The sequence below is a fragment of the Ogataea parapolymorpha genome, chromosome VII (assembly GCF_000187245.1).
Source record: "Ogataea parapolymorpha DL-1 chromosome VII, whole genome shotgun sequence".
Lineage (NCBI taxonomy): Eukaryota > Fungi > Ascomycota > Pichiomycetes > Pichiales > Pichiaceae > Ogataea > Ogataea parapolymorpha.
Window position 1 is genome coordinate 321,518 of NC_027860.1, and position 24,729 is coordinate 346,246.

The 24,729-nt window shown below is 46.7% G+C and overlaps 13 protein-coding genes across 13 annotated transcripts; 9 read left to right on the forward strand and 4 right to left on the reverse strand.

Annotated features, from left to right (window-relative positions):
* Positions 1-311: 311 nt before the first annotated feature.
* Positions 312-1,406, forward strand: HPODL_02571 (Mannose-1-phosphate guanyltransferase; the record flags this gene model as incomplete). Its single annotated transcript, XM_014076882.1, has 1 exon — positions 312-1,406. One exon carries the CDS (start codon positions 312-314, stop codon positions 1,404-1,406), a length of 1,095 nt encoding a protein of 364 aa, XP_013932357.1.
* Positions 1,407-1,544: 138 nt separating this feature from the next.
* On the forward strand, positions 1,545-5,132 carry HPODL_02572 (Nucleoporin NUP159; the record flags this gene model as incomplete). The annotated part of the gene is made up of 1 exon (XM_014076883.1): positions 1,545-5,132. One exon carries the CDS (start codon positions 1,545-1,547, stop codon positions 5,130-5,132), a length of 3,588 nt encoding a protein of 1,195 aa, XP_013932358.1.
* Positions 5,133-5,175: 43 nt separating this feature from the next.
* Positions 5,176-9,432, forward strand: HPODL_02573 (Vacuolar membrane-associated protein IML1; the record flags this gene model as incomplete). The annotated part of the gene is made up of 1 exon (XM_014076884.1): positions 5,176-9,432. One exon carries the CDS (start codon positions 5,176-5,178, stop codon positions 9,430-9,432), a length of 4,257 nt encoding a protein of 1,418 aa, XP_013932359.1.
* A 40-nt stretch (positions 9,433-9,472) lies between these two features.
* HPODL_02574 (Homoserine dehydrogenase) lies at positions 9,473-10,546 on the reverse strand (the record flags this gene model as incomplete). The annotated part of the gene is made up of 1 exon (XM_014076885.1): positions 9,473-10,546. The coding sequence occupies one exon, from the start codon at positions 10,544-10,546 to the stop codon at positions 9,473-9,475; it is 1,074 nt and encodes a 357-aa protein (XP_013932360.1).
* A 72-nt stretch (positions 10,547-10,618) lies between these two features.
* On the reverse strand, positions 10,619-11,881 carry HPODL_02575 (putative mannosyltransferase involved in protein glycosylation; the record flags this gene model as incomplete). Its single annotated transcript, XM_014076886.1, has 1 exon — positions 10,619-11,881. The coding sequence occupies one exon, from the start codon at positions 11,879-11,881 to the stop codon at positions 10,619-10,621; it is 1,263 nt and encodes a 420-aa protein (XP_013932361.1).
* A 117-nt stretch (positions 11,882-11,998) lies between these two features.
* On the forward strand, positions 11,999-13,042 carry HPODL_02576 (uncharacterized protein; the record flags this gene model as incomplete). The annotated part of the gene is made up of 1 exon (XM_014076887.1): positions 11,999-13,042. One exon carries the CDS (start codon positions 11,999-12,001, stop codon positions 13,040-13,042), a length of 1,044 nt encoding a protein of 347 aa, XP_013932362.1.
* A 1,523-nt stretch (positions 13,043-14,565) lies between these two features.
* HPODL_02577 (ATP synthase subunit alpha, mitochondrial) lies at positions 14,566-16,651 on the forward strand (the record flags this gene model as incomplete). The annotated part of the gene is made up of 3 exons (XM_014076888.1): positions 14,566-14,646; positions 14,862-15,001; positions 15,229-16,651. The coding sequence occupies 3 exons, from the start codon at positions 14,566-14,568 to the stop codon at positions 16,649-16,651; spliced, it is 1,644 nt and encodes a 547-aa protein (XP_013932363.1).
* Positions 16,652-16,821: 170 nt separating this feature from the next.
* Positions 16,822-17,838, forward strand: HPODL_02578 (Cyclin associated with protein kinase Kin28p; the record flags this gene model as incomplete). The annotated part of the gene is made up of 1 exon (XM_014076889.1): positions 16,822-17,838. One exon carries the CDS (start codon positions 16,822-16,824, stop codon positions 17,836-17,838), a length of 1,017 nt encoding a protein of 338 aa, XP_013932364.1.
* A 13-nt stretch (positions 17,839-17,851) lies between these two features.
* HPODL_02579 (DNA-directed RNA polymerase III subunit C4) lies at positions 17,852-18,949 on the reverse strand (the record flags this gene model as incomplete). Its single annotated transcript, XM_014076890.1, has 1 exon — positions 17,852-18,949. One exon carries the CDS (start codon positions 18,947-18,949, stop codon positions 17,852-17,854), a length of 1,098 nt encoding a protein of 365 aa, XP_013932365.1.
* Positions 18,950-19,044: 95 nt separating this feature from the next.
* Positions 19,045-20,610, forward strand: HPODL_02580 (Component of the small (ribosomal) subunit (SSU) processosome required for pre-18S rRNa processing; the record flags this gene model as incomplete). The annotated part of the gene is made up of 1 exon (XM_014076891.1): positions 19,045-20,610. The coding sequence occupies one exon, from the start codon at positions 19,045-19,047 to the stop codon at positions 20,608-20,610; it is 1,566 nt and encodes a 521-aa protein (XP_013932366.1).
* Positions 20,611-20,751: 141 nt separating this feature from the next.
* On the forward strand, positions 20,752-22,059 carry HPODL_02581 (uncharacterized protein; the record flags this gene model as incomplete). Its single annotated transcript, XM_014076892.1, has 1 exon — positions 20,752-22,059. One exon carries the CDS (start codon positions 20,752-20,754, stop codon positions 22,057-22,059), a length of 1,308 nt encoding a protein of 435 aa, XP_013932367.1.
* A 6-nt stretch (positions 22,060-22,065) lies between these two features.
* On the reverse strand, positions 22,066-23,079 carry HPODL_02582 (Protein involved in nutritional control of the cell cycle; the record flags this gene model as incomplete). The annotated part of the gene is made up of 1 exon (XM_014076893.1): positions 22,066-23,079. One exon carries the CDS (start codon positions 23,077-23,079, stop codon positions 22,066-22,068), a length of 1,014 nt encoding a protein of 337 aa, XP_013932368.1.
* Positions 23,080-23,132: 53 nt separating this feature from the next.
* HPODL_02583 (T-complex protein 1 subunit delta) lies at positions 23,133-24,716 on the forward strand (the record flags this gene model as incomplete). Its single annotated transcript, XM_014076894.1, has 1 exon — positions 23,133-24,716. One exon carries the CDS (start codon positions 23,133-23,135, stop codon positions 24,714-24,716), a length of 1,584 nt encoding a protein of 527 aa, XP_013932369.1.
* Positions 24,717-24,729: the final 13 nt, after the last annotated feature.

Genomic DNA, 24,729 nt, shown 5'->3' on the forward strand with positions numbered 1-24,729 from the left:
AGGAGCACAAAAAGCTAAGAATTTCATCCGATGCCATTATTACCCGGCAAGCCTCGTGGCCCCCCGAAATTTAGTCGCGCACTATCATGCGGCTGCCTGACGCGTCCGTGCGGCGATTCAAACGTAACTATAATCTATTCTGTGTTGTTTCTTTTTTAAAAATTGGCTTACGTGTTTTCTGTTCGTTTTGGTGGTTCTACCACTTTATTTGTGGTGTAAATAAGTCGCCATATAAATAACGTTCACGTTCCCCCTAAAAAATTGAAGACGTGTCGATTTTTTTTTTAGAATACACTCGTTGATAGAATAAAATGAAAGGATTAATCTTGGTTGGTGGTTACGGTACTCGTTTGAGACCCCTGACGCTGTCTCTGCCAAAACCTTTGGTCGAGTTTGGTAACAGACCTATGATTTTGCACCAGATCGAGGCCCTGGCCAACGCTGGCTGTACCGACATTGTGCTGGCGGTCAACTACAAGCCAGAAGTCATGGTTGGTGCCCTCAAACAATACGAGAAGGAGTACGGCGTTAGCATCACCTTCTCCGTTGAGGAGGAGCCTTTGGGAACTGCTGGTCCTTTGAAGCTCGCTGAGAAGATCTTGAAGAAGGACAACACTCCTATCTTCGTTCTCAACTCCGATGTCATCTGTGAGTACCCACTGAGGGACTTGCTCGAATTCCACACCGCCCACGGTGGTGAGGCCACTATTGTCGCCACCAAGGTGGATGAACCATCTAAATACGGTGTTATTGTCCACGACAGAGACGTTCCAAACCTCATCGAGAGATTTGTCGAGAAGCCTGTCGAATTCGTTGGTAACAGAATCAACGCTGGTATCTACGTTTTGAACCCATCCGTCATCGATCTGATCGAGATGAGGCCAACTTCTATCGAGCACGAGACCTTCCCAATTTTGGTCGAGCAAAAGAAGCTGTACTCTTTTGATCTTCCAGGCTACTGGATGGACGTTGGCCAACCAAAGGACTTCCTCTCCGGCATGTGCCTTTACCTGTCCGCTTTAACCAAGAAGAACTCCAAACTGCTTACGTCGACGTCTGAGGAGTATGTTAACGGCGGTAACGTTCTGATCGACCCATCTGCCAAGATCGGAAAGGGATGTAAGATCGGTCCTAACGTTGTCATTGGCCCTAACTGTATCATTGGTGACGGTGTCAGAATCCAAAGATCTACTATTCTGAAAAACTCTCAAATCAAGGACCACGCTTGGGTCAAATCTACCATTGTGGGCTGGAACTCTACTGTTGGTAAATGGGCCAGACTCGAGGGTGTCACCGTTCTTGGAGAGGACGTCACCGTCAAGGACGAGGTCTATGTCAACGGTGGTAAGGTTTTGCCACACAAATCTATCAAGGACAATGTCGAGACTCCCCAAATTATTATGTGAGTGCCTTTTCTCTATGTACGTTTGTGCCATTATCGTGACCATAATAAATAATAAAATAATATATAATACGGGTATTATACAGGTATTTAATATTTTTGGCTTTTTTTTTTTATTTTTTTGGTGCAGAATAATTAGTTAATGTCTACATTGGAACAACTGGAGCTTGAGGAGTTCGGTTTCCAATTGAGACCAGCGGTTCAGCTGTTTGATTCGGCTGAAGTGCAAGATTTGGACGCACACCACTATAACTGTCTGGCAATCTCAAATAAACACAATTTACTATTTGCCTACCTCAACAATAAACTCAAGCTTATCAATACTCAGGAGCTCGACAAGCTTCTTTCTACCGATCCAGACACTGATCAATATACTGTTGGATGTTTGCAGGAGTTTGAGCAAGCTGGTTGCCTTCAAATAGTAATATCCGCGGACGAGTCACAGCTGATCATCGTGAAACAAAACATCATAGAACAGGCTAACATTGACAGTTTGAAACAGGGCACATGGGCTACAGAGAAGCTCACTTCAGTGGACTCTGAGGTAGTTCACCTTGCTCCTGGCGCACCAGGCATTTTTGCTTATCTGTTGGCTAATGGCCAACTGATGCTGTTTGATGGAACTGGAACTAAGACTCTTCGTCAAGAGTGTAGTTGTTTCAGCTGGACAGACGGTAATACCCTATTAATTGGCGTGGAATCTCATCTTGAGTTGCTCAGAATAGATTCTGGGAGCTCAGAGACCATCTCCCTCGATGAAGATCGCAAGCCCATCTTTGTGACGGCCTTAGAACCAGACAGTTGGCTGGTGGTTCTTGGTGGCGAGACAGAAGATGACGACACAAAATCATACGTTGTTACCAGAAATGGTGCCACGTTTGAGAAGAGCGAAGCGTACGACATTTGCATGCCTTTTGGTGTAATTCCACGAAAACTGAGTTTCTACGCTCTCCATTTGCACAATTGGAGCTCCACCTACCCGCACCTGGCATTCCTCACTAGCTCTAAATCTACAGAGTTCAACACGTTAACAAAGACACAGCAAATATTGCAACTGAACGATTCTGATAGAGCGCAAATGCCTTTGGACCCGGACTCAGGAGATGATGATACGCCTCTTGGCCTGGTGCTTGATCTAACAGGGAAACTGGAAGTTTTGGAACCTTGTCAACAGGTTGAAAAATGTGGTCCTCTGCCTAAGATGATTGCCCTTACCAATAGAGGACAATTGTTGGTTTGGAACATTTGGCTGTCTACTGATATCAATGCTGGTAAGGTTGACCTTGAGGCTGCTAGGAAAGCGGCTTTGGCTGAAACAGGAAAGACTGAGGTCATACCGTCTATGAAAGGTAAGCAAGCGGTGCCAGAGCAAACGCTACCTAAGGACTCTGGTTCTTCTTTCTCCCAGAATAAAACTAGTTTGTTTGGACAGTCCGAAAAGCCAGCCATACAAAATCCATTTGGATCTTCCGCAGCCACATCGTCTCCATTTGGAAAGTCGGGTTTTTCAGCAGCTTCAGGAAGCTCTGCATTTGGAAAATCAGGATTTGGTCAATCTGCTTTTGGTTCTGCAGCTTCCGGATCTTCCAACTCCTCTGGGTTTGGACAGTCAGGTTTTGGATCCTCTGGATTTTCTTTTGGGCAATCCAACTCTGCGGTGAATCCCTCTTCACAAAATAGCACGGCCGCCGCAAAAGGTTTTGGAGCCTTTTCATCCTTCAGCTCAGGAACGAATGCTTTTGCTTCCAAATCATCGTCACCTTTCAATCTTCAACCTAAAGAGGATATATTCGCAAATGCCGACAAAAAAGATAATTCACCGTTTGGAGGGGCCAAAAATGCATCTGGGAATTCTGGCTCCAGTTTATTCGGACAAAGCAGTTCAGCGTTCAAATTTGGGTCCGTTAATCAAGCCTCTAAAGACAGTCCGTTTGCGCAATTAAGCTCAAAGCCAGCTGGCCAAGAGGAGAAGAAGGATAGCCAGTTAAGCTCAGGATCAAGTCCTTTTGGATCAGAATTCAAGACCTCTCTCGGCTTGGACAATCTAAAACTTGACACCAAGTTACAATCTCCAAGTCCATTTGCAAGCTTGTCGAAAAATACCGAGAGTCCATTCTCATCACTGAATAAAAAGTCAGAAAATCCATTTGCAACTTTGGGAAACAAGGAGAGCGCACCTTTCCTGAACTCGAAGACTCCTGCGTTCAATTTCTCACAATCAAAGCCGGAAGTGGACGAAGATGCTGAAAAGATTATTGGAGATTCGGAAGACGAGAGCGAGGAAATCGTCGAGAGCGAAGAGAATACTGAAGAATCTGGGGAAGATGATGTGCTCGAGGAGAACGAGGGTGAGGATGAAGAGAAGGCTCCAGAAATTCCTTCTTTGGAAGATTCTGACATTAGTGAGCGCTCAGCCGAGTTGGATGGAAGCTTCGAGGAGATTGAAAGGCCGGAGAGCTTGGACGCTTCAGCCCAGAAAACTGAGGAATCACAAGAGGCAGCTGAGGATGAGTATGACATTAAAAAAGACAGTGAAGGACAACCTGTGGCCCCTTCTGCAGCGAGCCAAGCCTCTCAATCACAGACAGAGGAAAAGAACGCTGAGCAGTCGCAGGAAGTCGCCATACTGCCCGAGACCAAGCACTCAGATGACACCGCTGAGACGGAACAGGACTCGACTGTGGAAACGCCACAGAGCGACTCCAACGCCGACCAGTCAGTATCTGAAAGTGCTTCTGAGCTCTCAGCCATGCCTTCTGCTGTGGCACAGAGCGGACCAGAAGCAGAGAAGGCAAAACAGGAGCCCGCTGCAGAGTTTATGCCCACACCCAAATCGCCTCTTGTTGAGAAGTCCGTGTCCACAACCGAATCTAAGGTGGTGGAGAAAAATGTTGATTTTGGAGAAATTGACGAAGATTCAGGACCAAAAGCGGTTCCTCAGCTGGTCTCGCTGGGGTCCGTGGCTATTCCACAGCTGAGTTCCAACGAAGTGCTACGTGAAATGGAAAAGATCGTATACCACACCGACGCAGAGTTTAGCATTTTGGATGAAAACATACGGCTATTCAAAGAGTTTATGGATGACCACACATCCGGAAAATCCCCACGCAATTTCAAAGACCACAGTCTGTTTCCTGCGTCCTGGAGACTGTCTGAGGTAGGAAAGCTTTCCGAAGTCATTGACCAAAACTCAGTAGACTATGCTAAGCTGAAAGCTGATTTGGGTGCTACATTCGACAGTACAAGCTCTTTACTCTTGAAGCTGAACGCTATGACGAAACAAAGTGATAAGATTTATAGCGTGCTGAAACAGTTGGAGCGCGACCGGAAAAACCCTCGTTTGGAGAAGAACCTGTCTCCTGCCGCGTCCCAACAGCTGGATGCTATTCGCAAGGGATACGAGAGGCTCCGCGATATGGAGAACAATTTGCATGCACGGTTATTTGTCTTGAATGGAAGGCTATTCCCTGAGCGCGTTCTTGACTCGCCAACCAATTTTGAGGTGATCATTTCTGGTCTAGATGCCAAACTGAGAACATATTACGACGAATTGAAGTATTTACAGGAGAAGATCAACGAGTACAAGGCCAAAGACAAGCCTGTCACGAAGCTACAGCAGCAGTTCGACAAGCTGAGTGTGGCATCGTTTGTTTCGCAGACTACTGCCAAAGAACAGCTGAGCACGTATTTGCAGGGCCGCAAATCTGTGACTCACACGGTGGAGCTTTGAAATAATTAGGAAAATAAATTTATTAGTAAAATTACTCCTATTCATGCAGCGACAGCGGATCAATTTTGACCTCAATCGCGCGAGGAACCGGATGAGCCAGCGCACAAACGAGGCCAGCCTGGTGGTGGGGAAGTCAAGGAGTCTACATGAGATCCGCAGCTCCTCCAGCAGCAGTCTTTTGAACGTACGAACACCAGACCAGTGGAATGCAGACTCGGCCTCCACTATACGTGATTCAGAGCTCTCGGCCGCGGTGCCCGAAACGCCGACTCCGCTGTTTACAGAGCCGGTCCAATTGAGTGTGCGGTTCCATGAGAGCCGAACGTCTGCCGAGGACGTTTTGCTAGACCCGAATGTGATACCGGGAATCAAGGAGGGCGCCGTGTGCGAATTAGAGTGTTTAGAAGGCTCCGCTCGCAAATTCTATTTTACCTACAAGCCGTCTGAGGTTTCGCTGGGAGGATTGGGCAACAACAACTACATCTCGCTGCAGTCAGGGCCTTTGCAACAGCTGCTCGACCTGAAGCTCCGGAGTCAGGTCTTGGTACGCATCAAGGCTCCTGAGTTAGTGGAGGCAGATGTAATTGAGGTGTATGTCAAGGACATGCATCTGTCGCGTGGAGATATGTGGAATTTGTCGTCCATCCTGACTGAAAAGTGTCTTTATCGATCCCAGAGACTTTCTTTTCTGCAAGGCTCAATCCGGGCTACCGTGGGCAAGATTTACAGAAATGGCCGCAAAGTGTTTTCCGGGTATGTTGGCCCAAGCACCAAGATAGTTTTCCGGTCGGAGTCGGCACGGTTGATTGTCTTTATACAGATATCCTCTGAGATGTGGCATTTTGAAGAGAGCGGGCAGCAGATGTTCCACAAGCTGGTCAATTCTCTGCTGCCGCGAATATTCCAGCGCTGGAAAGACTTGGGCACCCATCACTTGATCACCATCGTTTTGTTCAGCAGTGTCGACCTGAATACAGAGACCAATCGTTATCGTGCCGGGGAGCAGCCAAGCAACCGGAAAGATTACTACCGTGTGGTTGTGGACCAGGTGAGTATTCTGCTCTGGAATGAGATCATGGCTGCTCTTCGCCGAGAGTTTGCCAACTTCTCCAAGGATATCCGCTTGCGTAAGAATCCCCGTCGCACACACCTTCATCCCGAAGAGTATATCATCGAGGGCTCGTTCCTGCCCTCTGTGAAAGGTAATCTTCTTGAAGCCATTAATTTGGGAATGAGTTTGGTGAGTGACGATTTTAGAGACCCTGATCTGCGGCACACCACCAACCATTTCCTGGTTATTTCTCCGGGAACCGGCATCTTCGACACCGAATACGACATTCTTGTGCAAACGAGCAAACTGATGACGACGATCGACGCGACAATCGATGTCATCTGTCTCTCGCAGCCGCCACTCCATGTTGTTCCGCTGGTGAGGTATCTGGACAGTCAAAAGAAGCTGAAACATTGCATACCCAGCTGGATGGACATTTCTTTCTGGAGCGATGCCACACAAGCGGTGCACCAATGGCTCCCACGGTGCAAGATTTATGAGCTCCAGATGATGGGAGTTATGGAAAACGATCTCAGTGCAATCAACGTTAGAGAGCTGGTATTCTCTGGTGCCACTTCTGTGCAGGAGGCGATGGATGAGTATGATGGGGAGCTTTTCGGGACCAAAACGAACACCTCTCTGCCAAAAAAAACCGTTGCCCGTATGAGACAGCCGGTCAGGGCCGTGAGTGCTGGCGCGCGAAGCGGGCTGGAGCCTCCAGACCTCAACACTTTTAAGGCATCGTCACCCACGACGTCGACCGTGGTCGGTGTGACGACGACCTCAAAGTCCAACGTGAGCGCATTTTCGTCACTGCTTTCCATCACCAAGACAGAACCTAAAAAGACGTCGCCAAAGGCCTTTGAGTTTGTCAAGCGCATTATCTCGTCACCCGGCGTGAAGTCGATTCCCCTAAAGAACGACGACGATGTGCCGAAGCTCGACACGATCTCTGTCACCGAGCATGGTCCACGGATGAGCAAAATGAGCTCTGATCCGTCTCTAAGAAAAGCTCCGGCTCGTGCCCGCAGCACGACCGAAGAGCGCGATAAGTCGCGCCACGAACGCCAGGAAAAAAATTCGCTTCTCAACAGTTACTGGACCCAGGTCGAGAACCCTTCGAATGCGGAAACTAGTGAGCTATTGGGCATGGTGTCGTACGGACGGTGGCAGTTTGTTTTCCCGCAGAACGTGAAGCGGAAAAGCATCAAATGGAAATCCATTTCCACGCCGGCGTCGCTCCCGCTGATGACTCCTGTGTTCCCGAGTGTTTCTGACTTCAACCAGAACTTCACCTTCAGAATATACGACGTGTTTTTGAGCCAGGCAGATGTTAACGAGGGACGCAACAGCGAGACGCTGATGCGAAAAATGATCTCGCTGCGACTCACACTGGGTTTCCAGATCTGCGTGGCAGAAAACGTGGCCAAAGTCGAAAACCAGCGCAAGCCCAACGGAGACTCCAAGCTGTTGGTTCGGTATCTCACCAAGAAAAATTATCTTGGCTCTCGGTTGTACCTAAGTCTGTCCAATGAAATACACCGCATCAGCTGCGATTTCGACGGACTGGTTAACGTCCAGGTATACAAGCGGATGAGCCGGCCGGACGACGTGCTCACGAGGTCGTCGCGATCGGACTACATGCCCCACGTTCGCACGCGGTACTCCCAGGAGTACAAATCTATGGTGATACATGCGTTGCAAGGAGAGCCGAGAAATTACAACTGGAACCAGCTGGACCAGCTGCTCGCAGGGTACGAGGAGACCGTGGAGCCTGCGCAACGGCGTAGCCACCGCATCAAGTTTGTCATTCTACCCACGGAGATTCCGTCCAACGCGTTCAACTTGGCCTCAGAAAAGCTCACTCCAGAGGAGATCCGGCTCGAAGGTATACGCTCCTTGATTTCCATCATCAACAGACTGAAATATCGCACGGCTGGCGAAAAGACCGAGCGCAAGAGACTGGAGATTATCCCGGAGATCAATTTTTACACAGGAAACTTGTTTAGCTATTTGAGAGCGGTTTCTGCGCAATTATCTGAAGAAAATAAGACAAGCTCGCTTTTTCAGACAGCCAGATTTGACCAAAAAGTCAGCCTTTCTGAGCTCAAGAAAGCCATCGAGGGAGACAAGGGCATCCAGGTGGTGGACAGAAAATGGCATCTGAGAACGCATCCCAACTGTTTCCTGGGAATGGATCTGGTCAGCTGGATGATAGAAAATTTCGAGGACATCGACACCAGGGAGCAGGCTGTGGAGTACGGTAATAAGCTTATGGAGCAGGGTCTATTCCGCCACGTTGAGTCCAGACACAGATTTCTGGACGGCCATTATTTCTACCAGCTCATCAACGAGGACTCAGCTGCGGGCTCTGCTAAGTCGCCTGTGTCTCTGCGCAAGTCAGAAATTGAGAAAAATAGCGAAAAGTCTGTCTCTTCAAGCCCCACAGAGGATTCTGGGTCCAAGAAACGCGTTGTTCTGAGTCGTAAGGTTACATGCGACCTCGACCCCAACGGTGTTTCGTGGCAGCCGGAGCTTATCACTGTCCATTACGATATTGTGCACAACCCGGAGCACTGTTTCCATGTGCGGCTAGAGTGGCTCAATAACACCTCAAAACTCGTGGAAGATACGGTCAACAGCTGGGCCAAGCACTGCGAAAGGTACGGATTGACTCTCGTCGAGGCTCCGTGGCAGGAGCTTTGCACGCTGCCGACACGCAACCCGTTACATTCGACGGTGGACATTTCGCTGGCCTTCGATCCTTGGACAGATCCCGAATTTGCAAGCGATCTCCTTAAGGAGAACAAATACTTCTACCACCTCTACATCATTGAGAAGTGCGGATTCTTGTTGGACAATCGTACAGCTACGTATTTCAGGGACGACGACTTTGACGTGGTTTATTCGTGGGGAAAACCAAGTTTCAAGTACGCGCAGTTTATTCACAAGACCGGCGCATACATTGCCGAGTTACGGGAGAATGGGGGTTTCTTTTTAGCTCCAAACAACGCCCATGTGGCCCGTGTCAACCTGTCTGTCAGCCAGCAGGCGAAAAATCAGGCTGTGTACCTCGATTCTCAGGGTGTCATGCTGGACTTCATGTCGATCTGCCAGGACGAGAACAAGCTTCGCAGGCTCTTCAGAGAAGCGAAAAGAAGGTTTGAGGTGAGCAAGGATGTGGAAATTGCGCTTTTTGAAGACGATTTGGAGAACACGTCTAGCCACGAAAGCTTCACGAGTAAATAAATGATGTACAATTACTGTATTATAAAACTATCCGTTATTTTTAAGCAGCAATTCTCTCGGCGATCTTGATCACATCGCCAAGAACTCCCATGGCCGTAACTTCGGCTCCGGCACCCGCTCCTTGGATGATCAGCGGGTTAGGATAACGCTTGGTCTGGATGGAGATGACGTTGTCAGAGCCCTTGAGCGACGCAAATGGGTGGGACGCATCGTACTTGGCAATCTCGACGCTGGTCTTCTTGTTGGCCACATCGACCTTGCCGATGAATCTTAGCACCTTACCCTCTGAGGCTGCCTCGGACTTGAGCTTCTCCATCTCGTGGTCGAACTCGGGTAGTTTCTGCAGGTACTCGTCTGCGGACTGAACGCTTTCGAGCTGCTTGGGAATCAGGGACTGCACTGGGAATGAAGTTGGCGACTCAATTTGCAAGCCGGCAATTCTGGCCAGAATGGTAACTTTTCTGGCGACATCGAGACCGTTCAAGTCGTCTCTTGGGTCTGGCTCGGTGTAGCCCAGCTCTTTGGCTACTTTGACAATGTCGCTGAATTTAGACGTGTTTGGCGAGATCGTAGAGTACTCGTTAAAAATGTAGGACAGCGTGCCGGAAAAAATACCTTCGATCTTCTCCACCTCGTCGCCAGTAGCCACCATCTCTTTGAGAGGGGAAATCAAAGGCAATCCAGCGCCCACAGAAGCCTCGTGGTAGCACAATCCGGTGTTTTCTGCAGAGAAGATATCGTTCCACAAAGACAGCGAGCTGGAGAAGGCCTTTTTGTTAGGAGTGGCCACAGAAACACCATTTTTCAGGAAAAGCGGATAAGACTTGGCCAGGGTCTCATTCGAGGTGTTGTCGACAAGAATTGCAGGCAATGGAGACTTTCTGAGGTAATCAACAAGATCCTCGACGGATAGTGGGGTAGAAGCGGTCGATTGGAGTAACTGCGACCATTTGGCCAGCTCAACTGGAGAGTAGTCCTTGTTGTAAACCGCCTTTCTCGAGGTCGACAAGTAGATGAGATTATATTTGATGGCGGACTTTGCGCCAGCAAGCTGTTGAAGGAATGCAGAGCCAACCACACCAGCTCCAATAACGGCAACGTTGACAGACTTCATTTTCAGAGACAAAAATAAAAATGGACAATTTTTCAACCGATACCTAATTACTATTATATAAAAACCCTACTTTCAATATATATTCTTCTGATCATCAGACATTTCGTAATTCCACCAGTTGGTCAGACAGTTTTGATCCCGCAGATGTTTATAGGTGAAATCTGCAGTCTTGCACCCTGCACAAGACGGACGATTACTGCACAGAGTGTACGGCTGATGCTTGTAGCCTATGTCTCTAAACCAATGGATTTTGTCACGATCCTCAAAAAGGCTAACACCCACAGAATGGACAGGGGCGTCTCCCCAGCGCTCATAGTAGAAGCCTCCAGTGGAGTCCAGAAAGTTGACCCAGTCTGAGTACGGCTTGCTTCTGTAAAAGTCCATGTCTGCTATCTCGAAATTGGACCAAAAGTGGCATGTAGAGTACCCATTTGCGGTGAGTGTCTTATGTGGGTTTTGCAGATTCTCTAGCAGGAAATCGTAAGCTCCATTTGGATGAAGATAATCCGGATGTTGAGCCAAAAATTCCATTGTTTTTGGCCACAGCGTCTTAACAGATTGTTCAACGTCGTACAACGCTATCACGAACCCGTAGGTTTTCTTGTTCATCTCCATGAATTTGAACACATCATAATCAAGATCACAGTAGTAATCGGTGCCCGGCTCGAAACGCCAATAGTAGCGGAACTGTTGTAATCGAGGATGGTTATAAAAGTTCACGCTGTAGTAGCGACACATGTTATGATAAGACACCAATTTAGCATATCCAACGTTCTCTGTTTCTAGCTGTTGCATTGCGTCGGCCTGTTTTTGTAAACTTATCGATTTGGGCTGTTCCCAGATCGCCTTATCTATGCTTTCGAAATACGTTTCACCCGAAACGTGTTTTTTGATGGTCTCCTTAAATCTCTCCGTGAATGGCTCCTCATTGAGAAAGACGTAAGGGTAATGAAACTTTTGATTAAACTTTGCCTCTATTTGCTTGATTGTCCGCACAACCTGACCTAATTCTCGGTTCCTCACCAACACCAACATAGTGGCATTGGCACGATCGTATCGGTTTGGATCAGAGGGCGGTCGCACAAGATTTCCCGTCTTGGGTTCGTCAATAGGCTTCTTCAATATGTCCTGCAACGTTTTGTAATTTTCTTCCACTATCTGTTGAGGCAACTTGGAACTCTTGTGCGAGAAGACAAGTTTTCTGTCTCCAGAGACTCGTGATTTTGAGCCCGATCGAAAGTTCCAGCCTCCAGAGTTGACTCCCACAAGTAAAATGGTTGAAACGATCAACGCAAATGCCATCAGTCTGGCAATTTTCCGTGGAATGGACACCATGGAGAAAGCTTTTTCGACAAATGTCAAAAGCCCCCCCGGATTACCAAATCATTCAAAATTTCCCCTGCAGAATTAAGAGAATTTACTAAATCAGATAATTTGAATTCGCCTAAGACAATGCTAATGCAATTCGGCAGTCTTCTGCGCAATGTCGCTGAAAAGTCTCGGGTCATTTTAGTCACCGGTAACCAGAGTGCAGACATGGACTCTGTGGTTTCGGCGATTGCGTATTCGACGCTTTCTTCCAAATCTCTTGTACTGCCTTTGATCAATATTCCTAAACAAGACTTTGATCTCAGGAGAGATATCGTACACGTAATGAAACATTCGGACATCAACGAGAAGGATTTGATTTTTCTGGACGATATTGAGAACTGCTGGGACCAGCTGGCAAAAGTGAAAGTCGATTTGGTACTAGTGGATCATAATAAACCCCAAGGCGATGTTGTCAAGAATCTCATGGAAGAACTTGGAGCCAGGGTTGTAGGTATAATTGACCACCACGAAGACGAGAAACTCTTTACTGAGGCGAGCCCCAGGATCATCCAAAAATCTGGTTCCTGTGTTTCACTCGTGCTCAATCACTTCAAGGAGCAAGTTGCTCAAATCGATTCCAAACTTGCTAAGCTTTTTCTCAGTCCACTATTAATTGATACTTCTGGACTAAAGCATAGAGTGGAGCAGGTTGACAGAGATGCTCTTGAGCTATTGCTTCCAAAGTTGCAGGCAGATGATGCCTTCCTACAAACCTGGACCGATGAATTGAACGCTGCCAAACAGAACGTGGAAGGGTTGTCACTTCGGGACTTGTTGCGCAAGGACTACAAAGAATACCGAACCGTTGGCATCAGCTCAATGGTTGTGAGCTTAGATTATCTTTCACGGTTCAATCTCCTGGCAGGTTTGGACAGCTGGATTAAAGAGAGAAATTTAGATATTGCAATCATTATGACATCTTACAACGACAAGAAGTTTCACAGGGAAATAATCTTTCGTGGCGACCCTGCGAAAATAAGGAGCCTTTTAGACCAGATACAAGAACCCCTGGGACTCGAGCCTTTGGAAAAGTATCCGTTCAGCTTTGAACAACGCGACCCCATCAATTCTAGAAAGCAGGTTGCACCATTGGTGGATAAATGGCTGGATTCTCAAGGACTATAATTTCCTTCCTAAATAAGACACTTTCCACTGATTGAATTGTCGCTGCGACTCGGGCAACTCTGAATTAATCGCGTTCAGCTCATTGAATGTTTCTGTCATCATGTCGTCTTCCAGATCAACCACCTCATACCGGTTATGCAGTGACCGTTGATTTGTTCCTTCGCCATCATTTTGCTCCAAAAAGATGGTGATTTCGTTCTCGTGGTCAATGTACATCACCTTAAGACAATTTTTCAGATAATAAGATGGAAATGTCACGTCTATTCCAAAATTGAAACACCATAGCAGGACCCTGGTTGATCGACTTTTCACAAGGAAAAAACGCACTGCGGTTGAAGCAATCGAGTCCAGCAAATAGCTATATAGATAGATCAAGCATGAACAGTGTTGTCGTGTATCTCTGTCTCTCAAAGCCAGCTTCCACTTGAGAAGTTTGTAGTTATTATTTTCCACCTCTCCAAGAATTTGGTGGCAGCCTGCGCACTTGACAAAATGATCTTCCGCGAATATTGAGGGCAGAGAGGGAGCCAGTAAGTAATATACGCCCACGATCAACGTATCCAGAGCAGGTTTCAGATTATTGAACCGGTTGGCGATTTTGTCATTGGTGTAGTTACCATTCGTAGGTTTGTGGCAGTGCCAAAACTCCATCATCTCGTACCACATCTCCGATGGCATAGAGTGAAGTTTTCGTATTCTTGAGAGGTCTGCAATTGGCTGGCAGCATGTTGCACACTCAAATATGCCGTTGGGGTGCTGTTTCAAGTCTCTGATCGACCAGATCGAGTCGTCAGTGCTTGTAAGCTGATCAATACTGCTGGCGGCTTTATCAGCCACAGCAGGAACCTTCAGAGTAATAAAGCCATTTTCAACTCGAGCGAATGATAAGATGTCGTCGTAGTCTGCGGTTTTTCCCGCCAGCGGGATGGAGATGGTTTGCGTCTTCGTGGAAATCAGCAATCGATTGTCTTTAATTGAAAGTTTCTCGAGTTCTTGTCTCTGTAGTTCCACACATATAGAGACAGAACACAGTCGAGGCAAATACTCTGTGAAATATCGGGGGGACTGAAGTCCGGTGGCTGTCATAGCTAGCTATATCAAGAGCTATCTATACCACTGAATTTTTCCTCGGGCAGTGCTGGTGTACAAATGAATAGAGGAATACCAAGCTACTTCAGCGCTTACTCCAGCTCGCTAATTTAGCTGACAGCCTAAGGCCCACAGCATGTTGCTCCCCAATTGATAAGCCCCGAGTGCAACTAAGGCAACCCCTGCCCGGATGTCTAACCGAACAGCTCCTGCTTTATCGGAAATACTGTGTCCGGGTAACCCACTAAATCGACCAATAATGTGCGTGCCGTGGTGTCCACCAGGAGAAAAAAATTTCCCCAGTCCACCGCGCGCTCACAGGCCCGTGCTGTGCACTGTGGTTGTTGTGTCTTTTTTCATTTTTCTTCCACTTTTGTTTCCATTTTTTATACAACCAGATTTGTTCTTTTCCAAGAATCAATCATCGTATAACAATGCTTTCTGCTAGACCAGCCATCAGAGCAGCTGCTAGATCAGCTCTAGCTGCTAACATTGTTAGAGCTGCACCAAGAATTGTGAGTATCCACTCGCCCGCCAATCAATCGAAAGTGCCCTTGAGTGGCTGACAGGTATTTCCTCGGTGCCAATGTATCCAATGGCGTACTAAATGCCTTTGCCTTGGCTGCTGAGCTTGTTTGTGCCTTTCAATGGGAACTTTCATAAGGATTTTGCGGACAGCTTGTCATTTTTAAGTACTAACACAATTGCGACCTCGTCGCAAATAATACAGGCTAGACCTCTGTTATCCGCTAGATCGTATGCCACCGCCAAGGCTGCGCCAACCGAGGTTTCTTCCATTTTGGAGTCCAAGATTAGAGGTGTTTCCGATGAGGCCAACTTGGACGAGACCGGAAGAGTTCTTTCCGTTGGGTAAGTACATAACATCGTGGAGAGTACGGATTGGTTCAGACTACACGAGATGATGAGTCTGGTTTTGCCAATGGCACGCCAGATCACCAGAATTAAAGGTGTGTTCACTATTTTGTTGGCCAATCATAGCCCACGAAATCTCATAACCTCAAATTTTTCCAAGGAATCTCAATCTGGATTTTCGCTACTCTCCGCACAGCCCGAAATTGTTTTACTAACCAGATCAGTGATGGTATCGCCAGAGTTTTCGGTTTGAACAACTGTCAAGCTGAGGAGTTGGTCGAGTTCGCCTCCGGTGTCAAGGGTATGGCTTTGAACTTGGAGCCTGGCCAGGTCGGTATTGTGTTGTTCGGTTCCGACAGAGAAGTCAAGGAGGGTGAGATTGTCAAGAGAACCGGTAAGATTGTCGATGTTCCAATCGGACCAGGTATGTTGGGAAGAGTTGTTGATGCTCTTGGTAACCCAATTGACGGTAAGGGACCAATCGAGGCCACTGGTTACGCTATCGCTCAATTGAAGGCCCCAGGTATTTTGCCAAGAAGATCCGTTTTCGAGCCAATGCAAACTGGTTTGAAGGCCGTTGATGCCTTGGTCCCAATTGGAAGAGGTCAGAGAGAATTGATCATTGGTGACAGACAAACTGGTAAGACTGCTGTTGCTCTTGACACCATCTTGAACCAAAAGAGATGGAACGATGGCAATGACGAGTCCAAGAAATTGTACTGTGTTTACGTTGCCGTTGGTCAAAAGAGATCCACCGTTGCTCAATTGGTCCAAACTTTGGAGCAAAACGACGCTATGAAGTACTCTATTGTGGTTGCCGCTACTGCTTCTGAGGCTGCTCCACTGCAATACTTGGCTCCTTTCACTGCCTGTGCCATCGCCGAGTGGTTCAGAGACAACGGAAAACACGCCCTGATTGTCTACGACGACTTGTCTAAGCAAGCCGTTGCTTACCGTCAATTGTCCTTGTTGCTGAGAAGACCTCCTGGAAGAGAGGCCTACCCAGGTGATGTCTTCTACTTGCACTCCAGATTGTTGGAGAGAGCTGCTAAGATGTCTGATGCTCACGGAGGTGGTTCTTTGACCGCTTTGCCAGTCATTGAGACCCAGGGTGGTGATGTCTCTGCTTACATTCCTACCAACGTCATTTCTATTACCGATGGTCAGATCTTCTTGGAGGCAGAATTGTTCTACAAGGGTATCAGACCAGCTATTAACGTCGGTTTGTCTGTGTCCAGAGTTGGTTCCGCTGCTCAAGTTAAGGCCATGAAGCAAGTTGCTGGTTCTTTGAAGTTGTTCTTGGCTCAATACAGAGAAGTTGCTGCCTTTGCTCAATTCGGTTCTGATCTTGATGCCTCTACTAAGCAAACCTTGTCTAGAGGTGAGAGATTGACTCAATTGCTGAAGCAAAAGCAATACTCTCCACAAGCTTCTGAGGAGCAAGTGCCAGTCATTTACGCTGGTGTCAACGGTTTCTTGGACAACATTCCAATCGAGAGAATCCAAGAATTCGAGGAGCAATTCGTTGCTTACTTGAAGGCTAACGAGGGAGACATCTTGGAGGCTATCAGAACCAAGGGTGAGCTTTCTTCCGAGCTCTTGGACAAGCTTAAGTCTGCCACCGAGACTTTCGTCGCCACCTTCTAAGCGACTAGAGACTCTCATTTTAGAAGAGCGGAGCTCCAAATTTTCCTCTGTCTCTAAGAATGTATGATGTTTGGATCTTCTTTTGACATAACCCACATCAATAGAAAGAAGAGAAAAGATATTCCGAAAAATTGTAGTCTCGATAAAAAAAATTGTAATTAAAATTGAACATGGTTGTTAATCACGATGATCTTTTCAGACGTTCTACACAATATAGGTTTTGGTCCTTTACTCGCCCGCAGCTAGCAGAGTTGCGTATCGTTGCCAACAAAAAAGGAATACAAAAGACCGAAGAGAGGATCAAAGAGTTGGACGATTCTCTACCAGAAACGAAGTTAGTGAGGGAGAATCAGGACCAGTTCCAGTTTGTCCATCCTGATGAAGAGAAGAGACTCATAAGCTATTACGCACGTCGATGTAAAGAGCTTGCTGCATTTTTTCATTTGTCTGCTCAAGTCAGGTCGACCGCCATCATGTATCTATACAAATTCTACCTATATCATTCTGTGATGGAATATCATCCAGGAAACATCATGCTTACCTGTCTGTTCTTATCTGCAAAGGTTGAAAACCATTTTATAGGAATCAACACCTTTTGCAAGAACATTCCCAAGACAACCCCGGAAGCCATACTGAAGAACGAGTATCTTATTTTAGAGACCATGAAATTCTCTCTCCAATGCCACCACCCGTTCCAGCCATTGTATGGTTTTTTCCTCGACATACAACAGACACTTCCAAAACTAGACTTCAACAGACTTGGTAAGAACTATGACGGTGCGAGAGAATTGGTCAACGAGAGCTTATTTACTGATTTGCCATTCTTGTACACCCCGCCCCAGATAGCGTTGGCCTGCTTGTGGCTATGTGATGATGTATTGGTGGAGAAGTATCTAGCGAAGAAGTTTGGATTGGTCAAGAAGACTGAACAGGAAAACGAAGATGCATTACAGTACTACAACAAATTAATGGTCATAATACGACATTGTGCAGATGTCGTGCGAAAAGAAGCATTGGATCCGTCCCAAGAAGAGAGCAAGACAATTTCGGCCAAGATCAAACTGTGCTTGGAACCAATCAGGTTCGGAAGAAAACTTATGAAACAAAATGGGGAACAAGCTGCTAAACGCTCTGCCAGCATTACTGAGGGAAATGATGAAAAAAGAATCAAATTGGAAACCGAATAAAATTACGATTGATCTATATCTCGTCCGATAAGCTGAGGCTTGCAACAATCTTCTCGTTCACAGTTCCCAATTCCAGACATTCTTTTGTGTCCTCGTCCAATTGCACTATGCTTTGGACAAGGTGAGTCGCAGCTCCTCTGGTCACGTCCAGCACCGTATCGCCCATTTTAATTGTCACTTTTCCTGACTCATGCACGCGCAGTGTACCAATCACATCCGATGTCGCATCTTTTTCTTGTGAAAGGTCGTCGTCAATTTCCATTTTTACTTCGTGAGAAGCGCTCTCCACGTTCAATTGTTTCGGAAGTTGCAAAAATAGCATCTCCTCTGCATTTTCCTCAAGTTGTATCTCATCCAATTTGGTGATGATTGCTCTATAGTCATCCGCTAATCGCGCAGCCTCCTGTTTGCCTTGATAGTCAGTAATAGAAACGTCCGCATTTGCTTGCTCGTCAGGAATGAATTTGACCGTAGCATCTTCCTCCTGCTTAACCTCCACACTCTGTTCTCTAGACGTCGGCTCTGAGTCAAGAGGCACAGAAACCTCACGATGAATCTCTGTCTTAATTGTGCTATCTGGGATAGGCTCTTCTCCGTACTCGTAATGCTGATGTCTTTCTGCTCTCACAGGAAAGTATTGTGTATCAACATCTTTCCAATCGTACGCCTGGCCTAGATCGATTCGTGCGGTCATGTCATCGTCGCCCTCATCATCTGATTCTGTGTTTCCTTTTGCCTTTTTAGTAGTTTGTGCTTTGATACTTTGTGCTAGATCATATGTGTCAGCAGATTTCTTCACCATTTTTGTTCCCTTACTCTGCCCCGAATTGGCTAGCGAAACGGTTCCCATGGCAAGAGGGCCTGCCATCACAACTTTTGTGTTTTGAAGATGCCGCATTCCGGGAGTTCGAGGATTTCTTTGCAAGTTTTTGGCTAGCGATCCCGGTTTCTTGCTCACCCCTGGGGTGGCCACTGGAACATTGGAATCTCGCTCCTCCTTTGTTCGTCTGGCAACCACTTTAGGTTTGAATTTCAAACTTTGTTTGGAGGGACCTCCTCCGGAAACATTGCCAGAAGGTCTAGATATAGAGTCCAATCGATTATTGGACATAGTCGATTATATACAAAGTTCCTGGATCTTTTAAAAAAATTTAAAAATCAAGGAAATTTTTCAAAAAAAATTTAAAAAAGTTCAAATTCACCCTCATGCAACAGGATCCCGGATTAGACGAGGTGGATGAGTTCCACGCAGGCAGGGAAAAGATCCTGCTTGACCAGGCAAATTTTGAAGAGCCAGAGAGTGAAGAGAGCGAACAAGAAGTCTTGGGTTTTGATGAGGACGAAGATAGTGAAGAAGAAATCGAACGTTACAAGAAAAAGCTTACGGGCCATGTGGATGAAGACGAGGAGGATTATTTTGGTTCCGAACAAGAACAAGAACAAGAGGATGAGGAAGAAGGCTGGGGTGGGCGAAATGATTATTATGGAGGAGACGAACTAGAGGAAGAAGAGGATGCAAAGCTCCTCGAAGAGGAAGCACTGAGGATCCAAAAGAAACATTTACAAGAATTAAATATGGAGGACTACATGATGGACGATGCTGTTGGAGACTGGGTCAAAGGGGAAGAAGAGACAGAAGAATCTAAAGATCAGAAACTGGACTTGAATAAACTCGATGAAGCTGGCTTCTCTGAAGTGATGGAAAGCCAATATCCTGAGTTCATTCCGCTTACAAAGGAAGTGAAGGATCTCAAACCGGTCCTGGATGAGCTCTCGAAAGAAAAGGACACTGACCCGGTTGCAGAACTTCGTTTTAATGCCCTCAGTGCGTACCTGGGCACGATCGCAACATATTTCGCTCTATTCGGATCGTACCTGAAAAGTGGCGAGCCGTTCAGCATGCGTGATGAACCTATTATGACGGGTATATTGAGCGCTAGAGAGGTTTGGCGACAGGCACAGAAAAAGAGGGCAAAGACGGTTTCAGAAGCTGAAAATCAAGAGTCTAGCGATCCGGAGGAAGAATTAATAGACCAATACGATGACCGCCTGTCGGACGAAGAGGATGAAAGCGAAGTTTCGGAGTCTGGGGACGAAGAGCCGGATGTTCTCGCGGAACGTAAAGTGCGTAAGCTCCGCGCAGTGGGACCTGAAGATATCGACGAAGTGGACCTCGAGGAAAAGAAGGGCCGCAGACGCACGTTGCGGTTCTATACTTCCAAGATCGACCAGCAGGAAAAGAAGAAAGATGCCAAGTACCAGGGTGACCAAGATGTTCCATATAAAGAGCGACTATTCGAGAGAAGACAGCGTCTTCTGGAGGAGGCACGGAAACGTGGTGATCGAGCTAACATCTCGGCTCCTGGTCTCGCTCTTGGAGAAGAAGATTTGGAGGACCAATCATCAGAAAAGCCTGATACGGATTATTATGATAAGGTGAAGTACAAAAAGGAACAGTCTAAACAGGAAAGAAAAGAAGCACATGAACTGGCCAAGAAAGCTGCAAGGGATGGAAAACTGGCAGAGATACAGGAGAGCATTGGAGAAAGCGGGAAGCGCGCGCTCAACTATCAAATCCTCAAAAATCGTGGCCTCACTCCCCATAGGAACAAGGACAACCGTAATGCTCGTGTCAAGAAGAGGAAGAAGTATGCCAAGGCACAGAAGAAACTTAAGTCTGTGCGTGCAGTGTACAATAAAGACCATGGTCCATACGTTGGTGAGACTACTGGTATCAAGAAGAACCTTTCGAAGAGTGTCAAACTCCAATGAAATTGATCTTATGTATGTCAAAGCAATGCATTTTAATTGGGATATATAGTACCAGTCTCCAAATTTTTATAAAGCCAGATCCTTAAATTTAAAAGCCCGAATTTATTTAACTTAAATATCTAACTATCTATCCCTTTTCCTATGAACCCCGGGGTGCTCCAAAATGAGCACATCTTTGCTAACATGTTACCTGGAAACTGCTCGTCATCTCTAAGAGACAGCGCTTATCAAGAGACCTTCATTCCCTTGACATTTCCTATCGGCGTGCTAAACTCGCGCATAGTGCTTTTTCGCTGCCACCGACTCGCAGTACTTAGCGCGGTTCTGCGTGACTTTCAAGATCTCCGCGATATATTAGCATACAAGCCGCTTGCCATTCGAAATGAGACGGTACTTGCCGTCGGCTGGTTCGAGGCTCAAAAAATGCCCGAGCACATTAGACAGTTGCAGCTACTATTTGGAAACGTTACCGCAGAGGCTCTCGAACCTTGTTTCATCACAGATCCGACCACTCTGGCAGCAGTTGTTTCACATCATGAGTTCAGGTATCTGGAAGATAGCTATGCAACCGTCTATGTCTTATGTGACGGAGAGATCATCATGAATAGATTCCGAGATCAGCTCGCTAAATATCTTGGCAAATTTGGTGTCATTACCAGCTTCGAGACAATTCCTCATCTGCGAAACACGTTCAGGTGTACATTTGATGACATCAGAGCGTCCTTCAAAGCCCGTGCGGTCCCCAAATTTTACATCGACAACGCCTCAATATACGTGCGTCCATCTTTAGAAGAGCTTTCTGAAAAACCCGCAGTTAGAGACATAAAAAGCCAGCCTAACCTGCAAGTCATTAATTGGATGACAGGAGACATTAAATATGCACAAACCGAGCTCACAGAGCAAAACAATGACGAGTGGAAAAAGTGTCAGCATTTGAAATCACGGCGGCCGCTCTCAGGCTCGTTTGGGACTAGTTACGTCCCTCATGAAAATCAGATAGACATCACAAGGATCCGCTTGGGACAAGATCCACGCAAAACCATCATGATAAGGAATGTTCCGAACAAAATAAACCACAATGAGCTCAAAGAGTTTATAGACTTGACGAGCAAAAATCTATATGACTTCCTTTACTTGCGCATTGACTTCGAAAACCATTGCAATGTTGGATACGCATTCATTTCTTTCGTGGAGCCAAGACATATTATCAAGTTTTATCTTGAACGAGCCGGAAAGAAATGGAACAAGTTCAACTCAGAGAAAGTTTGCGAGATGTCGTACGCAAAAGTGCAGGGCAAAGCCAAACTGATCGACAAGTTTAGGAACTCCAAAATTATGGGAGAACATCCTGGTTATCGACCAAGGCTGTATCACACTGACGGGCCTCTCAAAGGAGCTGAAATTAAGTTTCCACCTCCCACAAAACGCGGAGCTCTCCTGGATGACTAGGCGCCATTAATCGCTTTCCTCTGTCTCGTCACTCTCTTTCGATAACATGGCAGACCAGTTCTGGAGCATTTCCACCATCTTTGACGAATCCATCGAGGCATCAAGTACGTCCCTAGGTACATGGTTTTGTGAATGGGCCTTAGTCGCAAACCTTCCTGAGTTATGTTGTGTCACAAGGCGAACAACAACGTCATCATCACGAGGAGACATGGTAGCCAATTCGTTCCAGGTAAACAATAATGAATCCGTTTTTCTCGCAAATGGATTGATGTCGACTAAATACACTTTCGTGAATGGCTTCGGGAGATAAACGTCAAAGACAAAGCTATTTGATCCAAACTTGGGGAGGAGAACGTCGTCAAAGAAGGTCGCTATTCTTTCAATTAAGGTATCGTGAAGATCCTCCAAAAAAGGATAATAGTTCAGGTCTCGCTGGGAAATGGCCAACAATTGTCGATCTCGCACAAAGCATCTGAATTCCAGCGAGGGATTAATCTCTTTCCACTCTCGTAAAATCAAATGATACTGTAATTTGTCGGGCACTGAGTCAGCTTCATCAAATGCATGGCTAAGGTCGTGATTAATGTAATCGGATGATTTAAGCAGTAGGTATATATCTGAGGGTGAGGAACACTTCATGGTTCGCCCAGGAAGTATCCACACGGAATCCTGAGGGGCTGACCAGTTGAGTTTTGGGGCAATGTATTTGAAAGACTTGAATGTTTCCTGGATCTTCTGGTGAAGGTCCGAAAAACGAGAAGCTGGGTCAGGCCGACTTGGAGGCGTATAGTCCCAATCAGAATCCTTCTGTGGGTTTGGATTTGACTTTTCGCCCGGGATCGTGAAATCATCACTCTCCAGATACTCTATAAACTCCTGCGGCAGAGGCAACACCACAGCTCGCGAGTATGCGTGCGCTCCAAAAAGCGAGTACCAGCTCTCATACGAACAGTTAAGTATGTCGTTTTTGCTGACAATTATATCGTGGAAGACCGCTGGCTTGTGCGAGTTCTCAGGCATTAATTACTAGAAATTTAATATTTTTCCTGGATTTTTTTCAATTTGTTTTCGACATGTCCAAGGTTCTTCCGTCAAACGCGACATTCAAGAACAAAGAAAAGCCACAGGAGGTGCGCAAGGCGAACATTCTGGCTGCAAGAGCAGTGGCAGATGCAATTAGAACATCCTTGGGCCCAAAGGGCATGGACAAGATGATCAAGACCGGACGTGGCGAGGTGATCATCTCCAACGATGGCCACACCATTCTCAAACATATGGCTGTTCTGCATCCGGCAGCTAAAATGCTGGTTGACTTGTCAGGTGCACAGGACGTCGAGGCCGGAGATGGTACGACCTCAGTGGTTGTGATCACGGGAGCCTTGCTTGGAGCGGCAGAGAAGCTCCTGAATAAAGGAATCCACCCGACCATCATTTCAGAGGCGTTCACCAAAGCAGCTGGACGGAGTGTGGAGATTCTGCTTGACATGTCACATAAAATCTCGTTGGATGACAGAGACGCGTTGATTCGGGCAGCCAACACGTCATTGTCTTCGAAAATTGTTTCTCAGCACTCCTCCTTGTTGGGTCCCTTGGCGGTCGATGCAGTCCTCAAGGTTGTTGGTCCAGAGGCCAAGAATGTGGATTTGAACGATATCAGATTGATCAAGAAGATCGGAGGCACTATTGATGACACAGAAACAGTGGAAGGCGTTGTTTTGACACAAAACGTCATCAAGAGCGCTGGAGGACCAACAAGAATGGAGAAGGCCAAGATCGGACTGATCCAATTCCAGCTTTCTCCTCCAAAACCAGACATGGAAAACAATATCGTGGTTAATGATTACAGACAAATGGATAAAATACTGAAAGAAGAAAGAGCGTATCTACTCAATATTTGCAAGAAAATCAAGAAAGCCAAGTGCAATGTGTTGCTGATCCAAAAGTCTATTCTTAGAGACGCTGTTAATGACCTTGCGTTGCACTTCCTGGCAAAGCTCAACATTTTGGTTGTGAAAGACATCGAGAGAGACGAGATCGAATTTATCAGCAAGAGTCTTGGATGCAAGCCTATTGCAGACGTCGACTCATTTGTGGAATCTCGCCTGGGAACCGCAGACCTGGTGGAGGAAGTGGAGTCTTCTGGCTCCAAGATCATCAAAATTACTGGCGTGAAGAATGTCACACAGCCAACTGTTTCTGTGGTGTGCCGCGGCGCCAACAACCAAATTCTTGACGAGACAGAACGGTCCCTGCACGATGCTTTGTGTGTGGTTCGCTGTTTGGTGAAGGAGAGGGCCTTGATTGCGGGAGGCGGTGCTCCAGAGATCGAGGTGTCGCGTACGTTACTCAAGGAGTCTAACCAGTTCTCTGGTGTTGAGCAGTTGTGTTTCCAGGAATTTGCGCTGGCATTGGAAGTGATTCCAACTACATTAGCAGAAAACGCGGGAATGAACCCGATCGAGATCGTCACCGACCTCAGAAACAGACACGAGTTGGGCGAGAAAAACGCTGGAATCAGTGTGAGACGGTCTGGAGCTACCAATACCTTTGACGAGCACGTGCTTCAGCCTGTCCTTGTCAATACCAGTGCCATTACTCTTGCTGCAGAGACCGTGAAATCGATTCTGCGTATCGATGACATTTGCTTCAGTAGGTGAATATATATAGGTA